General features: G+C 51.8%; 1 protein-coding gene across 5 annotated transcripts in view; it reads right to left on the bottom strand.

Annotated features, from left to right (window-relative positions):
- CPAMD8 (C3 and PZP like alpha-2-macroglobulin domain containing 8) overlaps nucleotides 1-19,479 on the bottom strand; it is an 83,256-nt gene that overhangs the window by 36,536 nt on the left and 27,241 nt on the right. For 4 of the 5 annotated variants that reach the window (XR_009261048.1, XR_009261047.1, XR_009261049.1 and 1 more), the window contains exons 14-20: nucleotides 17,156-17,339; nucleotides 15,612-15,784; nucleotides 14,902-15,051; nucleotides 14,383-14,541; nucleotides 12,346-12,488; nucleotides 9,410-9,472; nucleotides 3,268-3,499 (exon numbers count right to left, since the gene is read on the bottom strand). Coding sequence is in view for 1 of the 5 variants with exons in the window: in XM_058727548.1 (XP_058583531.1) it covers nucleotides 3,268-3,499; nucleotides 9,410-9,472; nucleotides 12,346-12,488; nucleotides 14,383-14,541; nucleotides 14,902-15,051; nucleotides 15,612-15,784; nucleotides 17,156-17,339 (1,104 nt within the window). In the remaining 4 variants the exon portion in view is untranslated. The remainder of the gene's footprint in view (nucleotides 1-3,267; nucleotides 3,500-9,409; nucleotides 9,473-12,345; nucleotides 12,489-14,382; nucleotides 14,542-14,901; nucleotides 15,052-15,611; nucleotides 15,785-17,155; nucleotides 17,340-19,479) is intronic. The other variant, XR_009261050.1, reaches the window with a different exon arrangement.

The raw sequence follows: 19,479 nt of genomic DNA, 5'->3' as shown, positions 1-19,479 counted from the left end.
GGCGACAGCTTGGAGCCTGCTTAAGATTCTCTCTCCCCTTCTCTGCCCCTCCCCCCTCCGTGCTTTGCTCTCTCTTGCTCTCTCTCAAAATAAATAAATACAACTAAAAAAAAAAGAATGACAGAGGATGGACCATACAGACACTGGGCTTGGGGCACTGCTCCTTGGCTGCCTGTTTTGAGCCTATTTCACGTGTCCCCCTTAGTCCCCTCAGGCCACCCCCCGGCCGCCACCTTGCTTTCCAACACAGCAGCTCCCACCCAGCCAAATGCACGGGGTTCTGATTACCCCACTCCGGCTTTCCCCACCAGACCCTAAAGCCCAGCTAGACTGTGCCATGGGCAATTCCTGGGACAGGCTAAGCCGCCTCCTGCCTCTGTTGCATGTGTATGCTGTTCCCTCTTCCAGGAATGCCCTTCCAGGTCCTGGTGCCTGGCTCAAACAGTGCCTGACGACTCCAGAGCTCAGGAGACCTGCCTCTTCTCGGGGCTCCGCTGGCTCCCTGCAAACACTCAATTCTAACACAGCTCTGCCCCAAACTCCCTGGGAGAGCTTGGGCATGTAACAATGAGTCTCTGAGCTTCCTGTCTGGGAACAATTGCATCGACGGCCCTTCTTCCCCGGCCCATGTGGGCATTTGATATCGATGTAGGCAAAATCCTGAGGCCAGCACAGGGCACAGAGGTTAGTGGTAACAGCGCTCCGAGGTTGAGCACAGATGGACCCCACGTCCTGGGCCCTGGGGTCCTCTGACATCTGCACAAGGCCCAGCACACACAGAGCACGTGCACAATTGGTTCTGAGTGACAGTGAATTCGAATCACTGGCATTTTACACCCAGGGGCCCCTTTCTGGTGGCCTCTGGATGTTTCATTTCTATTTCAGAACCTGCAGTCACTATTCTTTTTTTTTTTTCCCCCTCCAGTTGAAATTTTCCTTTAATTAAAAAGTTTCAAGGGACAAGAAGCTCCTATGTGACAACACATTAACGTGTGGCTCTTGTGTAGAATCAAAGAAACACCAGCGGGAAAGTCAAATATAAACACCAGCATCGAACTTGTGCTGTGCCAGCCAGACGGCTGTGCGAAAGTCCTTTACTGGCCTTCAGGCTGTCACTCGCCATCACATGCCACGTGTTCTGATGCAGACATAATCATTCAGTGGACGTTTAGAACTTGCAAAAGAAAAAAAAGGAGTAAAATATTTTGTGCAAGCTCAAGGTCACCTTCTGAGCCGGGACTCAGTGCTCGCTGTCGCTTCCGGGCCAGGCTCAGAAATGATCAGAGACCACAGCCATCCCCTTTGAGACTCACAAGGGACCCTCGTGTCTGCTCTTTCCCTCCTGCTCCAGAGAAAGCCAGTGAGGGTGAATGGGGCCAGGGTGAGCTCTCCTGCCCAGTTTACAGATGGGGTAACTGAGGCAAAGTGGGGCTGTAAGTGGAAGTGCTGAGCCAGAGCCTGGTCTTCTGGGGGCAGTGGGGTCTGAACTTGTTGGGACCACAGCTGCGGGGTAGTGGCCGTGCCTCCCACCCAGGCAGCCTTGGGTACCCCACTGGTAGCAAATTCCAATCACTCTCTAGCCACGTGTCCTCATTGTTTCAGGAAAAGCCAAAAATCTGGGGTGAAGTCTCTTGGTTTCCATGGTGCCTGCTTTGCGGCTGCAGCTCACATCTGCCCTCAGTGTGTCGTGAGCCCGCGGCCCTCGGGGTCCCCACCCACTTGGGCAGGGCCAGGGGGAGGTCAGCCACGTCCCCAGCGTGTGGCTTGTTAGGGTGAGGCTGAGACCTGCACAGAGCAGGCCTGCTCCCAGCTGGACCACTGATCCTGTGCCCCACTCACCCCTCTACCCACAGCCTCAGCTTCCAGCCCCTGAGGGTTGCCCCTAACCCCGGAGAGCCCTCCTCACTTCCCTTCCTCCCACCCACCACTGACATCCAGGCCTAGCCAGCACCCAAGGATTACAAAGTGGTGGAGGGTGAGTGCTCCTGGCCTCCCCAAGCCGCACAGATACACAGACCCCTGCCCCCCGAAACTCTCCCTTCCCCTCCATGCACCCACCTTATCTCACAGGCCACCCCCATCGCCGGCCGGCCTTCCTCCCCAGCCCCAAGCCCCCACCCCGCTTGGGGTAGCTGTAACGGTCCGACTGTGGCCGCCGGAAAGTTACGTTGAAGTCCTAAACCCTCTGGTACCTGTCAACGTGATTTTCTTTGGAAACAGGGTCTGTGCAGAGGTCATTAAGTTACAATGAGGTTATTAGGGTAGGCCCTACCCCAACAGAATTGGGATCTTTAGAAGAGGAAACACAGAGAGAAATTCACAGAGGGAAGGGAAAGCGAGGGAAGAAGGAAGGCCATGTGAAGACAGGTTGCAGACTGGAGCCACGCAGCCACAAGCCAAAGACCGTCAAGGGCTGCCCACAGCCGCCAAAGCCAGGCCTGAGGCACCAGACGGACCCTCCCCCAGGAGGAACCCACCCTGCCCGCACCTTGACCTTGGACTCTGACCTCCAGAACTGTGAGACAACACATTTCTATTGTCTCAAGCCACCCGGTTCCCACTGCTTTGTCACAGCAGCTACAAGAAAGGGGTAGAGTAGCCTTTTCCACCAGACCCACCACACAGCCCCTGCAGGGGCTGGAGCCTCGACAGCATGACCAGAGTCTGGGTCCCTCTGCGGACACCCTTCTTAGCATCTGCGAACCCATTTAGCGTGTAACCACCGGTGACTCCTATCTCCCTGACATTTGTGGAACCTGAGACACCAACAAGCAGAGCAACGCGGCCAGGGCCGGCCGGTGTGCAAGTATAAACTGGGAGACCGGGGCGCCTCAGTCGGTTGAGCGTCTGACATTGGCTCAGGTCATGATCGCAAGGTTCATGGGTTCGAGACCCGCACAGGTCTCTGTGCTGACCGCTCGGAGCCTGGAGCCTGCTTCGGATTCTGTGTCTCCCTCTCTGTCTGTCCCTCCCCCACTCACATTTCTGTCTCTCTCTCAAAGATAAACATTTAAAATAAAGAAAGAAATAAACAAACTGGGATACTGAGCACTTGCTTTGCTGACCTTCAGGACTTCCTGCCCCTGCCTCCCCAACAACACAGGGACCGCCCCTTCGGTGACTCCCTCCCTGATAATGAAGATGCTCTGTCCCCTTCCAAGCCCCTCAGGCTGACCCCCTCCCCTCACCCCTGCCTCTTGACATCACGGGTGCCATCCCCCCAACCCCGGGCACAGGGAAGGCTGTGTGCGGGGGCAGGCGTAGTACCTCGGCACAGGTGCCCATGTAGTTGTAGACGCTGAGCGGGATCTTGGCTTGCTCCCCGCGGACCACGTAGGCGGGCAGGGTGAAGTCCACAAAGAAAGGCTTGAAGGTCTTCAGCAGGGCAGGCACGGCGACACCCAGGCCCCAGGCCTCGGACAGACCCACGGCCTCACCCACCCAGCTGGTGATGGAGTCCGGGACCCGCACGCTGAGCATCTCCTCGCCGGACGGGTCGCTGCGGAAGGATGGACAACCATGGGACCCTTTTCCAGGGCCGAGCTGAGGCAGCCAGGTGGGAATGCAGGGCTGCAGCTGGAAGGCCTGGGGGCCCAGGCAGGCGCCCCTGCAGCTCGGCAACAAGCACGCAGGCACAACGCGGCGTGTGACAGGAGAATGCCGCCCCTCGGCCCTAACTCAGGTAATGAGGCACACCAGTGGCTCTCAGGACAACGGTGGACCCACAACAGTGCATGCTCCGCCCAGTGTAGCGGGGGGAAGACACTGAATGGAGGGGTCGAGTCATTTGGGGCTTGTGTCTCCCAGAAGTTACACCCAAGCCCTAACCCCCTGTACCTGTGAATGTGACCTTATTTGGGGAAACAGGGTGTTTGCAGATGAAATTAGCCAAGATGAGTTCATACTGGACGAAGGTGGGCCCCAATCTAAGGATGGGGGTCCTTATAAGAAGGAAATCTGGACACAGAGGAGGAGACCATGTGAAGACAGAGGCAACAGACGGGAAGGATGCAGCTAAAAGGTGAGGAGCACCAGAGCCCCCAGGGGCTGGAGGAGGCCCAGAAGGCTCCTCCCCTAGAGCCCCCAGGGGCGGCGTGGCCCTGCCCACACCTTGATCTCGGATGCCTGGCCTCCAGAACTATGAGACAACAAATTTCTGTTGTTTTAAACCATCCGGTCTGTGGTTCTTCGTGACAGCAGCCACAGGAAACGCATACAGTACCAAAAAAAAAAAAAAAAGTACAACGTATCATCGATCATTTTTTATATTGATCGCATTTTGAAACAACCATGTTTGGGGATGTGTATCGGGTTGAATAAAATATAAGATTCAAATGAACGCCACCTGTTTCTTTTTGCCCTTTATAACACGGCACTAGGAAATCTGACGTTACGTATGTGGGGAATTGCAGATGTTATATTTCGAGCAGACAGTGCTGCTCACGATTCTCCCTGCCTTCACCCCGCCCCCACCCAACCCCCACCAACGGCACCACTGATCACGTTAGGATGGCTCGGGAGGGAACCTCTGTGGTCAACTTTGCATATCCAGGATGTCCTTTCCAGATTTATCGCAAACATTCGCTGCAAGAATCCTCTGCTCCTTACTCACCTGCCTGACCCCTGTCTGCTTCCCGGGAGCCTGACCCCAGGCTGCGGCACATGGAGACCCCGCTGTCCATCAGGCCCCACAGGACCTAGGACACCTATCCTCACTTCTACGAGGGCCACACGTTGTCACCTTTTAACAACTCAAGTCAGCCTCTTCCCATTAAAAGTGGCAGAACTTTCACCAGCTCCATATGGGCACAGCCAACTTTTCTGTGGACGCTGGGTGCCACCAGCCTGCCCTTCAGGGGTATCTACTCTTCCTGGCCTGGCATCCTTGTCCCACAGACTCCTGCAGAGCCCGACCCTCGATTATAAATCTTTGTGTGATTTTTTTTTTAGGCCTGACTACAGGCTGTTACAAAGGTTTTCCCTCGCAGGCCTCGGGGAAAGCCGCCCTCCCCACACCAGGCTTGTGGCCTAGCCAGTGTGCTGTGATCTCTGAGGGGAACTGCAGTCAGGGACTCTGGGCCCCTGGCCAGCCATGCTTCTCCCATATTTGCCTTCCCAGCCCCAGTGCCTCCATTTGTAGCTCTGTGTGTTTTTAGGGATCTGCCTGGGCCCCAAGGTCATTAGGTATCTGAAGACCTCTGCCAAGGTCTCCTTCTCATGGGAGGAAACCTTGAAGGCATTTCTCCCACTTTGGCTCAGCACCCAGTACTTTCCCACTCTGAGCTCTCCTCCCCCCCATTCTGTAGGTGTCAGGGCCCATAAAACTGCCAGAGCCGTTTGTCCAGGGCTCTCTCCATAGTGAGACGACCCCCATGGCTATTCCACCAGCAAGGTGTTCCGTTCTGTGGGGAAACCGGAACAGGGGGCGTCAGGCTACACTGCCACAGTAACGATGAAAGGGCTTCACCATTACTTTCACTATGGCTTCTCGTCGTTGGTTGACTTGGCCACTCCAGCACCTGACAGCTCAGTTCTCCCTCTCTCCAGCTCAGCCTTGACAGCTCCCACCCATCCCACCTTTGTGCATCTCGACCCTTGAGCCTCGTCAAACTGCTCAGAGTTACCTGCTTTCACAGTCATACCACACCTGGCTCTGCCCACCGACCTGGGGGCGCTCCCTCTGCCTGAAATAACCATGAAACAGCCACAAGAATGGGAGCTGCCCACCAGCCTGGCTGGGCTGTTGTGAGGGGCCTGGAGATGCACGGTGCACTGTGACTACCCCCAAAAAACTCACAGAGGGGAGGTGGGCATTACAGCCGAGGACAGAACATACTGGGCACTGGAACCAGGATACTGTCCCCAATCCATACCATGTGCCCAGACAAGGTCCCTGCCTTGTGCTGCCTGCTATAAGGCACACAGAAAACAAAAAGCACAGTGATGGAAATAAGGCCCTCCTTATGAGCAATTACATTAAATGTAAATGGATTAAACTCCGCAAGTCAAAAAAAGCAGAGATCGACAGAGTGAATTAAAAAAAACATGACCTGGGGCGCCTGGGTGGCGCAGTCGGTTAAGCGTCCGACTTCAGCCAGGTCACAATCTCGCGGTCCGGTCCGTGAGTTCGAGCCCCGCGTCAGGCTCTGGGCTGATGGCTCGGAGCCTGGAGCCTGTTTCCGATTCTGTGTCTCCCTCTCTCTCTGCCCCTCCCCCGTTCATGCTCTGTCTCTCTCTGTCCCAAAAATAAATAAAAAACGTTGAAAAAAAAAATTTAAAAAAAAAAACAAAAAAAACAAAAAAAACATGACCTGACTCTGCTGTCTACAAGAAACTCACTTTAGCTGCAAAGACAAAAAAATAGGTTGGAAATGAAAGAATGGAAAAGATATCCCAGGCCAACTGTAACCAAGAGAAAGCAGCCGTGGCTATCCTGATATGGGACAAAATGGGCTCTAAGTAAAAAAAGAGTACATAAGAGACTAAGAAGGACATTAGATAGTAATAAAAGGTTCCATACAGCAAAAAGATACAACAATTACGAACACCTACACATCTAATAACAGACCACTGACATATATGAAACATACAAAAAGGGAAAGAACTGAAGCAAGAAATAAAAAGCTTACAATAATAGTTGGGGACTTCAGTAGCCTGTTCTGAATAACAGACTGAACAACCAGACAGAAGATGAGTAAGCAAGTAGAAGACTTAACACAATAAAGCAACTAGATCCAGAGGCATGCACACACGACAGTCTTCAAGCAAGATCATGAGTAAGGCCACAAATGAAGTCTCAGTAGATTTTGAAAGGCAGATATTATACAAAGTATCTTCTCTGACCACAATGAGACAAAATTAGAAATTAGTAACAAAAGTAGTAACAAAAGGAAAACCAGAAAATTTACAAATCTGTGGAAATTCAAGAACACATTTTTTGATGTTTATTTATTTATTTCAAGAGACAGAGAGAGCATGAGAGCATGCATGCAAGTGGGGGAGGGGCAGAGAGAATCCCTAGCAGGCTCTGTGCTGTCAGCACACAACCCGACACAGGGCTCTATCTCACAAACCGTGAGATCACGACCTGAGCTGATGTAATCAACACATTCTTAATTGACCAATGGATCAAAGAAGAGATCACAAAGGAAATGTTAAAATACTCAGAAATGAATGAAAACAAGACATAACACACTAAAACTTATGGGATGCAGTAAAAGCAGTGCTGAGAGGGAAATTTATAGCCATATATGTATTAAAAAAGAAGAAAGATCTTGGGGCACCTGGGTAGTTCAGTTGGTTAAGCGTCCAACTCTTGATTTTGGCTCAGGTCATGATCTCACGGTTCCTGAGTTCAAGCCCTGAGTTGCTGATGGTGCAGAGCCTGCTTGGCATTCTCTCTCTCTCTCTCTCTCTCTCTCTCTCTCTCTCTTTCTCCCTCCCTCTCTGTCTGCCTCTCCCCACTTGCACAAGCATGTGCACAGTCTCTCTCAAAACAGATAAACTTTAAATAATAATAAAAAGAAAGATCTCAAATACACAACCTAATTTCACAACTTAAAGAACCAGAAAAAGAAAAACAAACTAATCCCAAAGCTAACAGAAGGAAGGAAATAATAAAAATTAGAGCAGAGATAAAGGAAATAGAGAACAGAAAAATAACAGAGTATCAACAAAACCATAAGCTGATTCTTTGAAAAGATCAATGAGACTGACCGACCTTTAACTAGACAGACTAAGGGAAAGAAAGAAAGAAGACTCAAGTTACTAAAATACGAAATGGAAGTGGGGACATTACTACCCATTCTGAGAAATCAAAAGATTATTTTTAAAAAGTACATAAAAAAGTACATAAACACCTATATGCCAAGAACTTGGATGATCCAGACGAAATGGGCAAATTATACAAATGCAAAACCAACCAAGACTAAATTACAAAGAAATACAAAATCTGAACAGACCCAGAACTGAACAGACCTCTAAAGAGATTGAATCAATAACCCAAAATCTCTTTACAAAGAAAAAGCCCCAGACCTGATGGCTTCACTGGTGAATTCTACTGAACACTTAGAGAAGAACCCTTGTGCACTGTTGGTGGGAATGTAAAATGGTGCAGCTACCGTGGGAAACACTATACAGGTTCCTCAAAACGATTAAACATATGGGGCGCCTGCGTGGCTCAGTCAGTTAACCATCCGACTCTCAATTCTCAGTTTCAGCTCAGGTCATGATCTCACGGTTTCATGAGCTCGAGACCCGCATCGGGCTCTGCACTGACAGGGTGGAGCCTGCTTGGGATTCTCTCTTTCTCCCTCTCTCTGTATGCCTCCCCCGTTCACGCTGTCTCTGTCTCAAACAAACAAAGAAACAAAAACCGATTAAGCACAGAATCACCATACGATCCAACAATTCCATTTCTGGGTATACACCCAAAAGAACCGAAAGCAGGGTCTGGAAGAGCTATTTGCACACCTGTGTTCATAGCAGGATTATTTCTAACAGCCGAAAGGTGGAAGCAAGAGCAATGTTACCTGGCCCCCCAAAACATCCAGCACCCAGAAAATAGATACATTTGACACATGTGAATGATTACAGACAGACAGCTCATCTTAGATTTAGACCCCTGGAACTTGACGCAATTATCTGGATCTGTTCTGACCAGGAGTTAAGTCTTTCCATAATGGGGACACAAGCATCTGTGAAAGCAGTCTGAGGAACCCCCAGCTGTGAGCTCGGTTCTGTGATGACCACGTGCCATGGCATCTCGTGTCTAGAAGCTCCCCCCACCCCACCTGCTCAGCAGCAAGCCCACCCATGGCCCGGGGCGTCTGACCCTTCATGCCTAACTAGTTTCCCGGGGCAGGCCCCCATCCTCCTACTAGTACCACTCGTGTTCTGACCCCAAGCATTGAAAGAAAAAAAACAGCCAATAGCATCTGGCAGGAATTTGGCACAGCAGGGCTTCTTCAAAAAGAACTAAAAGGGGGAACAAATGTGGAAAGGAAATGTGCTGAGGAAAGCAGCCTGTTTTGTGGGCAGGAGCTTGAGTCCCCTGAGGAGTGAAGAGGGGATGGAGGGGGGTGGGGTGGAGTTCACGTTCCAGGGAACTGTAATCGTTTTAATGAGCTCGTTACGCAAACAGAGCGGATAGAGTTACCCCAAGTGGGAGTTGTGAGAGGCACAAAGCCCCTGCATTTCATATTTCCTGAGCAGATGTCCGAAGCTGCAGCGGGATTTGGGGTTGACTTCATGGCTTTGAGTTTTTATGTGTTAGGAAAGGATGCCCAAAGTCTCACTCAGATGTTGATGTCAGATCTGAAAGCAAACCTACTGGGGGGGCAATCTGGACTTGCACGAGTGCCCTTGAGTCAGCCTGCAAACACAACGAAGAAAAGGAATCTGACTGTACCTGATGTTGAGACAATGCCAAATCCATGTTTCGGGGAAGAAGGTCCTTTTCCTCTTCTCTGCTCTATGAAATTCGAAAAAGAAATGATTAAGTTTCCATGGGCGTAATGTAATTCTGCTACCTGGCAGGTTAACATCTACACAAGTAGAACGTTAACACGTTCCTTCGTACCTGGAAAGGTTAACCTTCTACCCAGTTAGGGTGCAGTGTGTTAATTCTCTTGGCTGTCCATTAACATTCTACTTGATTAGGACGGAACGTGCTAACTCTTTTACCTGGCAGGGTTAACATTCTACTCGATTAGGACTAGTAGGAGTGAAGCATCAAAGGCTTGATAGAATCACCTTAAATCAACAGGCACTTCACATCCTGAGTTTAGAAGGGAAGAAGGGTCACAGGGACCATGCGTCACAGGGAAATACCCACGGAGACGATGGACTGGTTTGTCGGAGCAAACAGCCAAAATCTCCATCAAGAAGGTGACTGGGTTAAATCAAATGGTAGTACAATCGTGCAGTGGGATGTTACACGTCAGTCTAAAAGAGTGAGGTCAGTGCAGATATACCGATACGGATTGGTCTCTAAGGCTTATTGCTGACTTCAAAAAAGAAGGCACAGGGCCACCTGGGTGGCTCAGTCGCTTAAGTGCCCAACTTCGGCTCAGGTCATGATCTCACGGTTTGTGGGTTCGAACCCCACGTCGGGCTCTGTGCTGATGGCTCGGAGCCTGGAGCCTGCTTGGGATTCTGTCTCCCCCTCTCTCTGCCCCTCCCCACTCACGTTCTATCTCTCCTTCTCTCTCAAAAATAAATAAACATTAAAAAAAAAAAAAAAGAAGGCACAGCACAGTACTATAGTATTCACTCATTGTTTAAAAAAAAAAATCCTTGTATATGCATGGAAAATTTCTAGAAGGATCTCTAAGAAATTACTGGCCAAAAAGGGGAATGGAGGGTCTAGAGGTAGGAGAGAAACTTACATTAAATTATATAAACTCTCACACTGCTTGAAAAAAATTTAAATCACTGCATATGGTTAAGAAAAATATCTTGTCTTCAGAATACAGATGTACAGATGGGTTATCCAATTACAAAAAGATATGAACACTTGCTTTTGAAGGCATTTGTTATGCCTTTGTGCAGCGGGATTTACAACTGCCTTTGTGGTTTGGGGTTTCAGAAAATTACTTTCATATCCACTCCAGGCCAAGCTCTTGGGGGTCCTGCTACACGAGAGTGTCAGGACCCCCAAGGCACTATCTGGTGGGTGGAGGCCCAGAGGCCAGTGTTACACCTCCCTCACCAACCACATCCTAGAATACTGCCATGTACCATATGGGGAGCCTGGTTTGCCCATGCTGTGATTTGGAGTTTGGAAACTAGGACCCTCCTGGGCCTGCCACACTCCTGCTAAGTGTGCGGCCCAGGCAGAAAGAACCCAGGAGAACAAGGTATCCAGGACCTCAGTCTAGGTAGAGAATGTGTGAAAGATGGAGAGGGCTTTTGGGGACAGGCTTGCCAGGGCTGGAGGTCTTCTCGGCCACTTCTGGCTTAGAACAAGGGCTGAGGGGTGTGGGGCCCACCCTCAGGGTCTCCAGAGAGACAAGATGCTGAGCCACTACCGACCACACTGATGCCAGCCCCAGCCCTTTGGTTCTGTGCCCTTCTTGGAGTGGGTGGGAGAGAGTAGAGCTAAGGCCTGCCTCCCTAGTCCCAACCCCTAAATCCAGACAGAATGGGAGTCAAGGTCTCCAGAACACTTCCCCTTCCCCAGCTGGCTGGTTGAGACCTGGGCTTGAGGAGGTAGTAAGAGAGGCATCAGACGAAGGGGTTGGGAGAGAAGAGAGGGGAGACAGGAAAGGATAGGAGAGACTCGGAGAAAACAACACCTCCTGTGAAACTAAGTTTCCATGACTCCAGGGACAAAGCCACAAATCCAGGGGAGAAATGGGAACTCTTCTCTGTCTTAGTCATTGATAAGTTACAGACAAACAAGAAGTGAGCAAGAGTATGGAGAATGTAGGCATCACCATCGATAGGCTTGACCTAAAGTATCCATAGAGAGCCCTGTACAGAATTGATGGGGGCTTAGATCTTCTTTTCAAGAAGACATGCACATTTACAAAAGTTGGCCACATAAAAAGTCTTCAAAGTAAGAACAGGACAACAAATAACACGCAGACCATGTTCACTGGCCACAATGCATGTTTGCTACAAATTTATGAAAAACATTAAAAAATATTAATTAAAAAATATCAGTTGAAATTTTAAAAAGTGTCCACTTCTGCACAAGTCACAGCTCAAAAAGTTAGAACCTATTTGGAAAGAAGCAATAATGGAAACACTTCACAACACAACTCAGGTGCTGCCAAAGCAGCACTCTTAGGGAAATTCATGCCTTTCAAAAGGCTTAAATGTGCAGAGTTCAAATAAGAGACTGAGAAGTATTACTTGGTGTCCAACTTGAAAAGGCAGAGAATTGAAGGTGAAAAGGGAGGAGAAAGGAAAAGAACGAAGAAGAGAGAGATACTAGAGGGAAGTTTCTAAGCAAAGTCCCTGGGAGAGGGAGGACCAAGCCCCAGCTTCCCTCCCCACCCCAACCCTTCTGTTCCAGGCAGTTCTGCTCCTGAGGTGCCTTCCTTTCTCTGCACCCCCAATCCCGTGCACTCGGGTGTGGTCAGGAACTGGGGAGGCGGGCTGGCATGCTTGGTTCCCAGGGTCACTACTAAGTCAGTAGTGACTTTGTCCACCAGGGGACACTGGGACATTTTTGGTTGTAACAACTGGGAGAAAGAGGTGCTATTGGCAACAGGTGGGTGGAGGCCAGAGATGTTGCTCAACACCCAGCCGTGCATGCACAGCCCCACCACAGAGAATGATCCAGCCCCCAAAGACCACAGTATGAGGCGAGACAGCCCTACTCGACGTGGCAATTACCTGGGGGGTTGTCTGGAGGACCCTGCTGCCGCCAGGCTCCCCGTGTGGGGCTGGAAGGCAGGGACAGCCTCATCGGTGTATAGGCCGCCATCTTGTCGGTGGTTCAGGCTCACCAGGTCGGTCATCACCACCAGTCCCGTTTCCTAGGCAACAGTGTCGTGGATGGGATGGCCCCAGCAGTTCCATCACTGTGGGGTTACCAGCCCAACATCCTCTGCCCTGGGCTTGGGTGCAGAGCTTGGGTGCTCTGGGCTTGGTGACACAGGCTGAGGAGATCATGGGGCCCAGTGACCACGTAAGATAGAGCAGAGAGGAGGCCAGCATATCTGTGGCTCAGGCACAAAAAGCCACATGTATGACTCCACGGATATGAAACATCCGGAACAGGTAAATCCATAGGGACAGAAAGTAGATTAGCAGTTGCCAGGGGTTGGGGGAGGGGGCACAGGGAGCCACTACTCATGGGGATGCGGTTTCCTTTGGAAGGGATGAAAGCATTCTAGAATTAAGACACAGGTGCCGGTGGCACAACACCGTGAATGCCCTAAATGCCGCTGAATTGTGCATTTTAGAATGGTTCGTTTTCTGTTTGTTCTGTTCATTGTGAATTTCACAATTAAAAAAAAAAAAATCAGGGGCGCCTGGGTGGCTCAGTCGGTTAAGCGGCCGACTTCAGCTCAGGTCACGATCTCACGGTCCGTGAGTTCGAGCCCTGCGTCGGGCTCTGGGCTGATGGCTCAGAGCCTGGAGCCTGCTTCCGATTCTGTGTCTCCCTCTCTCTCTGCCCCTCCCCCGTTCATGCTCTGTCTCTCTCTGTCTCAAAAATAAATAAGAGGGGCGCCTGGTTGGCGCAGTCGGTTAAGCGTCCGACTTCAGCCAGGTCACAATCTCGCGGTCCGTGAGTTCGAGCCCCGCGTCAGGCTCTGGGCTGATGGCTCGGAGCCTGGAGCCTGTTTCCGATTCTATGTCTCCCTCTCTCTCTGCCCCTCCCCGTTCATGCTCTGTCTCTCTCTGTCCCAAAAATAAATAAAAAACGTTGAAAAAAAAATTTTTTTTAAATAAATAAATAAGAAACGTTAAAAAAAAAAAAAAATCAGTTGGCACCGTGCCTGATCTAGACCAGAGACAGATGGAGATCTGCAATTGTTACTGTTATGATCTCGACCACTGCGCTAAATACAGGGGGCAACTAGACTGCAGGAAAGCCCCACCCCAGACTGACCAGCTCTGCTTTGGGAATAAGGAGTATAAAGTCAGTGACTCAGACTCAGAAGCACCCCCCGCCCTGCCCCTTAATTCCAAGAGCGGCCAGGGCCCAGCAGTTCAAACTGCCAGGCGTTCAACAAATGTGTAATTGAAACATCGTTTGTTCCAGTACAGACATAGATGTGCAAATATATAGACAGATGTAGGCGTGTACTATTTTTTAGCTAATAGAGCAACGTGTTAATTGTGGGATCTACAGGCGGTGAGTAAATAGGCATTTGTTCCTTTGTTCAACTTCTCTGTAGGTCTGAAAATTTCCCATTAAAAAAAAAAAAAAGAGGAAAAGGATGCGTTTTTAATGATTTTTATAATGGGGGGGGGAGAGCAGCCACAGATGGGCCGTGCATTCGAGTGGAGACCGCCAGCATGCTCATGGGGGCTGGCGGTATGATCTAGAATGATGCTTGTGTCTCCTGCACCCCCGGTAGCCCCCGGCGTCCGCAGCCCGGAAGGAGGGGGACGACGTGAGCCCCTTGAGAGCACGGCCGCCTGCTCCCAGCGTGATGGTTTTCCTCCCAGCAAAGCACCCTTACTACCTCTGCTCCATACCAAGTCCCAGTTATTGGTTGACACCCATAGCATTCTGCTCTGGTTGGCCTTGCAAATCAGGAGGATCCGCTTATGAGCTTCCACTGGGGAGAATCAAACTAGTTCTGCCCCAATAAAAGTTTGGAAACCTCCACCCTGACCATCTCCGTATCTCGGAGTTCATTTGTTTCAAAGCGAGAGGAGCCTGGAAGGGGCGGTGGGTCTAAGACCATCTGTGCTTACGGCGAAGGCAGACCCGGAGTCCTTGGTGATGCCCCAGGGCCACGGGAAGATGGACGAACGCCTGCGTCGGGCTGCCAGTCCAGCCCACCAGAAGGACCCATCCTCCCGGGACACCCCGAAGGCATCAGAAACATCATACTCTTCCAATTCCCGGAAAACCTACAGGCAAAGGAGAACAGAGAGCAGTCAGCCGGAGGTTTCCTTTCAACCCAAACTGGCTCTCGGGGGTCTGGCTGCTCCTTCCGTGAATATCACTTCGAGACAATCTCAGGAGATGGGCGTTGGTGGCATTAGCCCATTCTAAAGATGGGCAGACTGGGGCTGGAAAGGTAGGACCTGTGGACAACGTTCTATTGCAAGAGTCTGATGAATTCGACTCTTCGATCTTTCACTACAGCAATAAAGATTGGGTTCGATGGTGAGAGAAAGAATCTGGTTCACATGGGGGCTCTTCACTGACTGGAAAGGGAGAGACCCTCGTGGGGGTGCTGGAGCCTGGCACCAGAGGGCCCCACTCACCTGGGCCGGAGTCAGCTGAAACCCAGACCTGAGCAGGTAGACGCTCTTATCCACCGCAGTGACACACACACAGCTGCCCCTTGCAGCCCTGACCCGCAGGTCAACAACCTCCCCAGGCTGGGTCTCATTTGCTGAGTACGTCACTGAAACCTGGATCCGAACACAGCAGAGAGACCAGGAGCTCGGCCAGACTCTCCTGACTCACCCACCCACCCTCTCCGCCTGCCAAGGAGAACCGGTCTTGGCCAGCTCACTTGGGACCCTGGCCTTGCTGCCCAGGTGAGGACAAGGGCGGGAGGCAGAATGAAAGGAACAAGGCTGGTACAACTGGAACATTCTGCGCAGAGGAGGGGAGGGGAGAGACGGGGAGACAGGCACGGGCCGAGGGCATGCGGCAGCCAGCTTCAAAGGATGCAGGGAGAGGGGGCAGAAGGCTGAGCCCACTGCGGGGACGTGAGTGGTGTCCCTTAGATCTGGAACGCAGTGGGGACAGCTGACTGCTTTCCCTGCGTGCGACCGGTGGTGACTTCTGGAGGCGGTCCAGTAAAGATGCAACCTTGGCTGCAATTATTCCTGAAGGATCCTGCCCGGGATACCATTTGGGAGCCCGAGCGGCAGCTGTGCACGGCCCGGCACGGACACCCTGGAGCCCCCAGCCCTCGGTGACGCTTGCCTGTCCCCACTCCCCTGATTGGCCCCCCACGTTCTACCTGGTTCTCAAAGAAGCTCTCCACAGCAAACTGGAGGCTGTCGGCAACGCCTTCTCCGTTCTCCCGGACGTAGAAGACCAGCAGGCGGCCAAGGGGGGCCATGCTGGGGGTCACGGCCAGCCGGAGAGAAGTCACACACACGTTGACCTCAGCTGCTGGGGCTGGAGGGGGCTCTAAGACAAGGCAAAGGTGGGGAGAGGCGTGAGGACCCAGCACCCCACGACGGGGCCACCAATGCCCCAGGTTGCCCTGGGGATGACCTGGGGGTGCAGCGTGGAGGTGCTGGCCCAGGGCAAGCGCTCCGTGGACACCTGCACCACCTAGAAGGGAAGGGAAGGCCCAAAAGGATGTGGGTGTGTCATTCCCAGAGCACCATTCAGGCCAGCAGTTCTCAACTAGGACCGTGCTGCCCCCCAGGGGGCAGTTTTGGCTGTCCCGACTTGGGAGTGCCACGGGCATCTAGCGGGGTGGGGCCTTAGCGGGGTGGGGCGCCGGGGATGCTGCTCAGCCCCCTACAGTGCACAGGACAGCGCCACCAATGGGAGAATGATCTGGCCCCAAACATCAGTAGTGCCAAGGGTGAGAAACTCTGCCTTCTCATGAGAGAGACCTTGTCTTCCTGTGTATGTATCTATGCACCTATATCTCTATGAACTATGAATTAATCTATGAATCTGAGTGTAAATCTAAGTATTTAGGGATCTATCTGTGGATCTATCTATCCATAAATCCATCTATCTATCTATCTATCTATCTATCTATCTATCTATTGATCTATCATCTATCTCTATCATCTACCTATCTTCCTATCTAATCTATCATATCTATCTATCTATCTTCCTATCTATCTATCTATCTATCTATCTATCTATCTATCTATCTATCTACCTGATTCTCACCTACAGATGACTTCCCCTCAGGGACACTGCCAATGTCTGGAGACTTCTTAGGTCATCGTACTGCCTGTGGATAGGTTGCTACTGGCGCCGAATGGGTGGAGGCCGGGGATACAGCTCCATACCCCACTGCACACAGGACGGCCCCACCACAAATCGTCTGTCTTCAAGTGCCCCCAAGGCCCGGTTTGGGGATCCTGCTTCAGGCAGAAGGGCTGTGAAGGGGATGGGGCTGGGGAAGACCCAGGGGAGGTGACGGATATTGTAGTGAGCACACAGAGTCAAGGAGAGGAGGAGGGCTCCTAGGTGTGGTAGGGGGCGGGGGGGGGGGGGTGACCTGGGCAGAGTCGGAGCGGCCACCGGCAGATGACAACACAGTCCAGTGCGGGCCGGCGCAGGGGTCTAGCCTGTGGCTCGCCTCCCCCAGTCCCCTGCAGACAGGCGGTGAGGACACCCTCGAGAGGACGTCTCCACCCCCCTGCAGCTGACCCCTGCCCATCCTCCTGGCCCGAGCCCCATCTCGCCTGGGACACACACCCTCCGCCCTGAAGCAGGCACCTCTCCAGGCTGCGTCCTGCTCCCCCTTCCTGTCTGTCCCACCCCAGTGTCAGTGGGAACAGGGAACCCCAGCCTCATGGCCTGGCTCACCCGTCTCAAGAAGGTGCATTAAGCGAATCGGTTTCTCCGGGGCCGCCCGCCGGCTTCTCCGCTGGGTGAGGTGGGCGGGCTGCCGGCCTGAGAGCACGATGTTGCCCCGCGCGGCCACCTCGTAGTACAGGGTGAAGCTACAAGGGCACGTGGACTTCACCGGGAAAAGCGCTTCCTCTCCGACCTGTGGGAGACACGCAGCACGGGGGGCCCTGCCTGGCACCCACGGCCCGGCACCCACGCCAGGCAGATGGCCGCTCTGGGGCCACAGGGAGGCTGGGATGGCTGCGGCAGGAGTGCTGGCCTCCCGGCAGAGAGCCGGGCATCCTGGCGCCGGCCGTGTGCCCTGGGCGGCGGAGCAACTGTGCTAACAGCGTGGAGACTCTCGACGAGCTGACGGTGCAGGAACATGGCCCATGAGGGGTGTGGCCTTTGCCCCCCAGCTCCTGAGAGGCCATCTCCAAGCCTTTGAACTGTCCTGCCTGCCTGTCTCTGTTTACCTGAGGCCTCAGGCCACACCAGATACTGACAAGATGATTCATGGGGGGCCGGGGGAGGGGTACAGGTCACACTCTGTCACTTTGACCTCTGGAGGGGCTGGGACTGAGGTCAGCTATGCAGGTGGTCGGCCAGGTCTGGGTGACTGACCCCCAGTAAAAACCCCAGACACTCAGCATTCCTGGTCATACGTCTGGTAAGGGTCTAGTGTCCGGAACGTATAAAGAACTCTCACAACTCAGCAATGTACAGACGACTTTCTAAAACTTAAAAACAGCAGGGGAAGCCGGATGAAGGGTATACAGGATCTCTCTGCACCGTCTGAGCAACGCTTCTGTAAATCTAAAATTATTCCAAAATTTGAAATTAGGAGCACCGGGGTGGCTCAGTCGGTTAAGCGCTCGACGCATCTGCAGTGCGGGTTATGATCTCAGGGTTCGTGCGTTCAAGCCCTGTGTTGGGCCCTGCGCTGACAGCACGGAGCCTGCTTGGGATCCTCTCTCTCTCCCTCTCTCTCTGCCCCTTCCCCACTTGCACTCCCTCTCTCTCTCCCTCTCAAAATAAATAAACTTTAAAATAAAATAAAATAAAATAAAATAAAATAAAATAAAATAAGATAAAATAAAATAAAAAGTATGAGGGGCGCTTGGGTGGCTCAGTCGGTTAATGGTCCAACTTTAGCTCAGGTCATGATCTCGAAGTTTGTGAGTTGGAACCCCGCACCAGGCTCTGTACTGACAGCCCAGGGCCTGGGGCCTCCTCTGGATTCTGTGTCACCCTCTCTCTCTGCCCTTCCCCCGCTCCTGCACGCTCTCTCTCTCTCATATGGACACAGAAGAGCCAAACGCAACATGGGTGGCCACGGATCCCGAATGAAATGCGCACATGCCCACGCGTGCACACGCGCTCACATATACACGTGCATGCACATAGCCGCACATTACTTGCACACGTGTGCACAAGACTGTGGGCGTTCACGCGCAAGATAGAAGAAGTCACATCCTGGGGACATCTTTGAAAATCTGAACACTGCCCGTGTTGAGTTAATGTAATTTTCTTAGATGTGACAATAGCTTTGAGGTCATGTTGAAGAATGTCCTGATTTTTAGGACGTATTATGCTCAAATATTTTAAGAGTGAAGCATCAGGATGTCTGTAACTCATTTTCAAATGCTGTAGCCAAAACAAAAGGGCTAAAGAAATAGATGAGTTGATGGGGTGCCTGGGTGGCTCAGTCAGTTAAGCATCCGACTTCAGCTCAGGTCATGATCTCACAGTTTGTGAGTTCAAGCCCCACGCCAGGCTCTGCGTGGACAGCTCAGAACCTGGAGCCCACTTCATATTCTGTGTCTCCCTTTCTCTCTGCCCCTCCCCTGTGTGCTCTGTCTCTCTCTCTCTCTCTTTCAAAAACAAACATTAAAAAAATTGTTTTAATTAAAAAAAATAGATGGATAGATGGGTGGACAGGTGCCTTGGACAGGTGCGTGGATGGGTGAGTGGGTAGATGCATGGGCAGAGGGCTGCATAGGTGGACAAGGGGGCAGGTAAGTAGGAGGACAGATGGACAGAAGCAAAATGTGAATTCATAAATCTAGGTGAAAGGCATAGGATTATACTTTTTTTTTACGATTTCTAAGTTTGTAAATAGTCACCTTATAAAAAGGCACTGAAACAAAAGTCCCCTTCTGTTTCAGATGTTAGGGGGCAGAAAAACGCATAACCTTCCTCTTCTCATGCACTAACCCCACGGCAACCCTAAAAGATAGGGGTGTCAAACCCATTTACAGAGCAGCAATCCCCCCTCCCCTGCCCTGCCTGGGCCTTCA

The sequence above is a fragment of the Neofelis nebulosa genome, chromosome 4 (assembly GCF_028018385.1).
Source record: "Neofelis nebulosa isolate mNeoNeb1 chromosome 4, mNeoNeb1.pri, whole genome shotgun sequence".
Classification (NCBI taxonomy): domain Eukaryota; kingdom Metazoa; phylum Chordata; class Mammalia; order Carnivora; family Felidae; genus Neofelis; species Neofelis nebulosa.
This window is presented reverse-complemented; position numbering and strand designations above follow the sequence as displayed.